The 2,996-nt window shown below is 41.4% G+C and overlaps 1 protein-coding gene across 1 annotated transcript in view; it reads right to left on the reverse strand.

Annotated features, from left to right (window-relative positions):
- Nucleotides 1–2,149: 2,149 nt before the first annotated feature.
- Nucleotides 2,150–2,996, reverse strand: part of NR1H4 (nuclear receptor subfamily 1 group H member 4) — a 78,386-nt gene continuing 77,539 nt past the window's right edge. Inside the window, 1 exon segment of the mRNA XM_019641668.1 lies at nucleotides 2,150–2,768. Within this exon segment, the coding sequence (XP_019497213.1) occupies nucleotides 2,530–2,768 (239 nt within the window). The 3' untranslated portion in view covers nucleotides 2,150–2,529.

The raw sequence follows: 2,996 nt of genomic DNA on the forward strand, positions 1-2,996 counted from the left end.
ATTAAGAGCTCAGTCCCACAAGACTGCCCCGCCCATAAGTCCCAGGTTGTCACCTGTACTTCTGACCAACTGCCTATAATCCAGGGTTTCCCACGACCCCCTGCTCAGGTTCAATAATTTGTTAGTATGGCTCACAGAACACAGGAAAACAGTTTACTTACTATTACAGGTCTACTAAAAGAGAATACAACTCAGGAACAGAAACGGAAGGGTCATAGGTAAGGGATGGGTTGGAGGGATGGGGGCTGGCTAGGAAGAGGGCATGTATTTTCCATGTTCTCTCCATCATACCACCCTCCCAGCACCTCGGTGTGTTCATAAACCCAGAAGCTCTTCAAACCCCATCATTTATGGGTTTTATGGGAGTTCCATTACACAGGAATGACTGATGAAATCATCAATCATTTGTGATTGTCCTCAATCTCTGGGCTCTTCTCCTCTCTCCAGAGGCCTGGCATGGGGCTGAAAGTTCCAACCCTCTAGCCTCTGGCAACCAGCCCGCACCTGGAAGCATCTAGAAGTCCACAAAGATTCACTTTATTAGCTTAAACACAGGTATGGTTGAAAGGGGCTTGTAATGAATAATGAAAGATGCTCCTATCACTCAGCAAATTCCAAAGGTTTTAGAAGCTCTGTGTCAGGAGCTGGGGATGAAAACTAAAAATGTATTTCGTACTGTATCACAATAAGTTTTCCACATAAGAAGCATTATTATTTGCTATTACAAAATCTTAACCACTTGAAAAAATCCAGCCCTAAAGGAATAACTCCTAGCTCTGTCTATAGAGCCCCACCAGTTCTAGCTCATTTTCCACTACTTTCCCCTAGGTGCCTTGTGATCTGGCGACAACAAACCACACTCAGTTCCCCAAACCCGCTCTACTCCTTCAGGCATTCAGAAATTTACTTCTCTGTTTTAAATGTCCTTTCCTCACCACCCCTCCTCTGGTGGGACTACAACTTCCCACTTCCTCTTCATTCATCAGGGAAAACCCTTTTAGATGGTCGGGGCTGATACCTTCATTGTGCAACGGGGAGGCTGAGGTTTAGAAAGGGACGTGCACCCTTCTGTCTCTCTCCTTACATTACTTGTGGTCTTTTAACACCTGCACAACTCCCTACCTCCCTCCTTTCGCTCCTGCCACCCTTTGGCCTTGAATCACTTTCCCTCTTACCCTGACTCATGGAAGTCTTGGCTATCCTTCCAAGCCCAGGGGAAGTGCCACCTCCCCCATGAGACTTTCCCGGTGGAATCCATACAACATTCCTCTGTTCTTCTTTGAAAGCCCCTCCAGGCAGTTACTGTGTCTTAATCATTTTGTATCACCCATGGAGTCTAGTGAAAGAATCTTGTACTTAGTGGGGACCCAAGTCTTTGGTTGTTGTTGTAGCAGATGGAATCCAACTGATGCTAGCCACAACTCACTCCCTTTTCCACTATTTTTAGGACTTCAGGGTTGCTCTGGTATCTTAATACAAAAAGAAAAAAAAAAACCACTTCCTTGCTAAGCAAGGTCCATGTTGGCTGACCTCAGGAGGAAGGGAGATATTAGTCCATTACATAGAGGTGTTTTATTGTATTCACCAAAGGAAAATGGGGAGAGGAATGTGACAGTGTAACAATGAAGGAAGGAAATGAACTAATTCCTGCTTTGGGAGAAGTATACAACAGCTGTGCACTGGGCTGAAGGAGTGTTTTCCAAAAGCAAAACAAAACAAAGAAATGATGAATTATATGCACCGAAGCCAAATGTGAACGCTTTTAACAGAGCAAAGGGGACGACCCATCGCTAGAGTTATCTCCACACTGAATTTGTAAATGCTGCCTCAAAAACCTAACTTTGAGAAGTATTCCCCCTAAAAGGATAACTAAATATGCTTGGGGGAGCATTTTATGTGAGAATCATTTATTTTTCTGTATGGCATTCTATTCTCTTTGAACTTCGAAGAAAATGAAGTGATCAGAGCACTACTACAAATGACTGAATATTCACCAGGGCTTCTCCAGGGATGAAAGAAGGACCGTTTATGTTGTGAGAGTTTATCTTTTTTGTAAAGTGTCCCCTCAGGCTCAAAAGGATGCCGTTCATCATTTAAACAAAATAAGAGTTTGCATATTTTTCAAGTTCTGTTCCCAAATAAAAGTCCATTGCCATTGTGTTTAGTTTATTGCCAAAATTGTACATAACTCACTCTTTAATAAAATATATGCAATAAGGTAAGATGAAGAGCAAAATGAGATTTTTCTCTATTTCAACAGATAGAATGGAAGCAAGGATCAATTTAATTAGGCAAACAGGGCATGCCAATGAGAATAAAAAATTCCCTGAAGCCATGTAAAATACAATGTAGAGAAAGTAATTCTATCTAGCCCCATATGTACAGTTGTGGAAGTTAGATAATTACTATATAAATACTCATCAAAATTCTTGTGTGAAACCAAGTACAAGTGAAGTACAAGACAGTTAATACATCAGATTTATATTCTGAGGAAAACAGAGAGCTAGACCCTGCCCCCTGGAATTCTCATCACTGCACATCCCAGATCTCACAGAGAAGCGGGGTAAACTTGTGGTCATTCACTCTCCATGACATCAGCATCTCTGCATGGTGATGATTGAATGTCCGCAGCTCGGTTAGGCGACCCAGGAGACAGGCAAAATGTTGAGGATTTTCAGGCTGATGAATCTTGCACAGCTTTTGTAGCACATCAAGCAGTGGTTCCTGAAGCTTTTCTACTGCCTCTCTGTCCTTTATATATTGTCTGTCTGTTTTGACGTTTAAAAAATAAAATCACAACATTAAGAAGTGGGAAAATATTAATTTGGTATAATTGTAGCAACGCTAACCTTTTAAAAGTACAACTTAAAAATGTTGTACACTTGAAATGTACAAATTAAGTGTTCAACCTGTTGAAATTTTACATACACATATATATGCTCATGTAATCACAACTAGATTAAGATATAGACTATTTACTGCCCCAGAAGCCTCCC

The sequence above is a fragment of the Hipposideros armiger genome, unplaced genomic scaffold, assembly GCF_001890085.2.
Source record: "Hipposideros armiger isolate ML-2016 unplaced genomic scaffold, ASM189008v1 scaffold_63, whole genome shotgun sequence".
Lineage (NCBI taxonomy): Eukaryota > Metazoa > Chordata > Mammalia > Chiroptera > Hipposideridae > Hipposideros > Hipposideros armiger.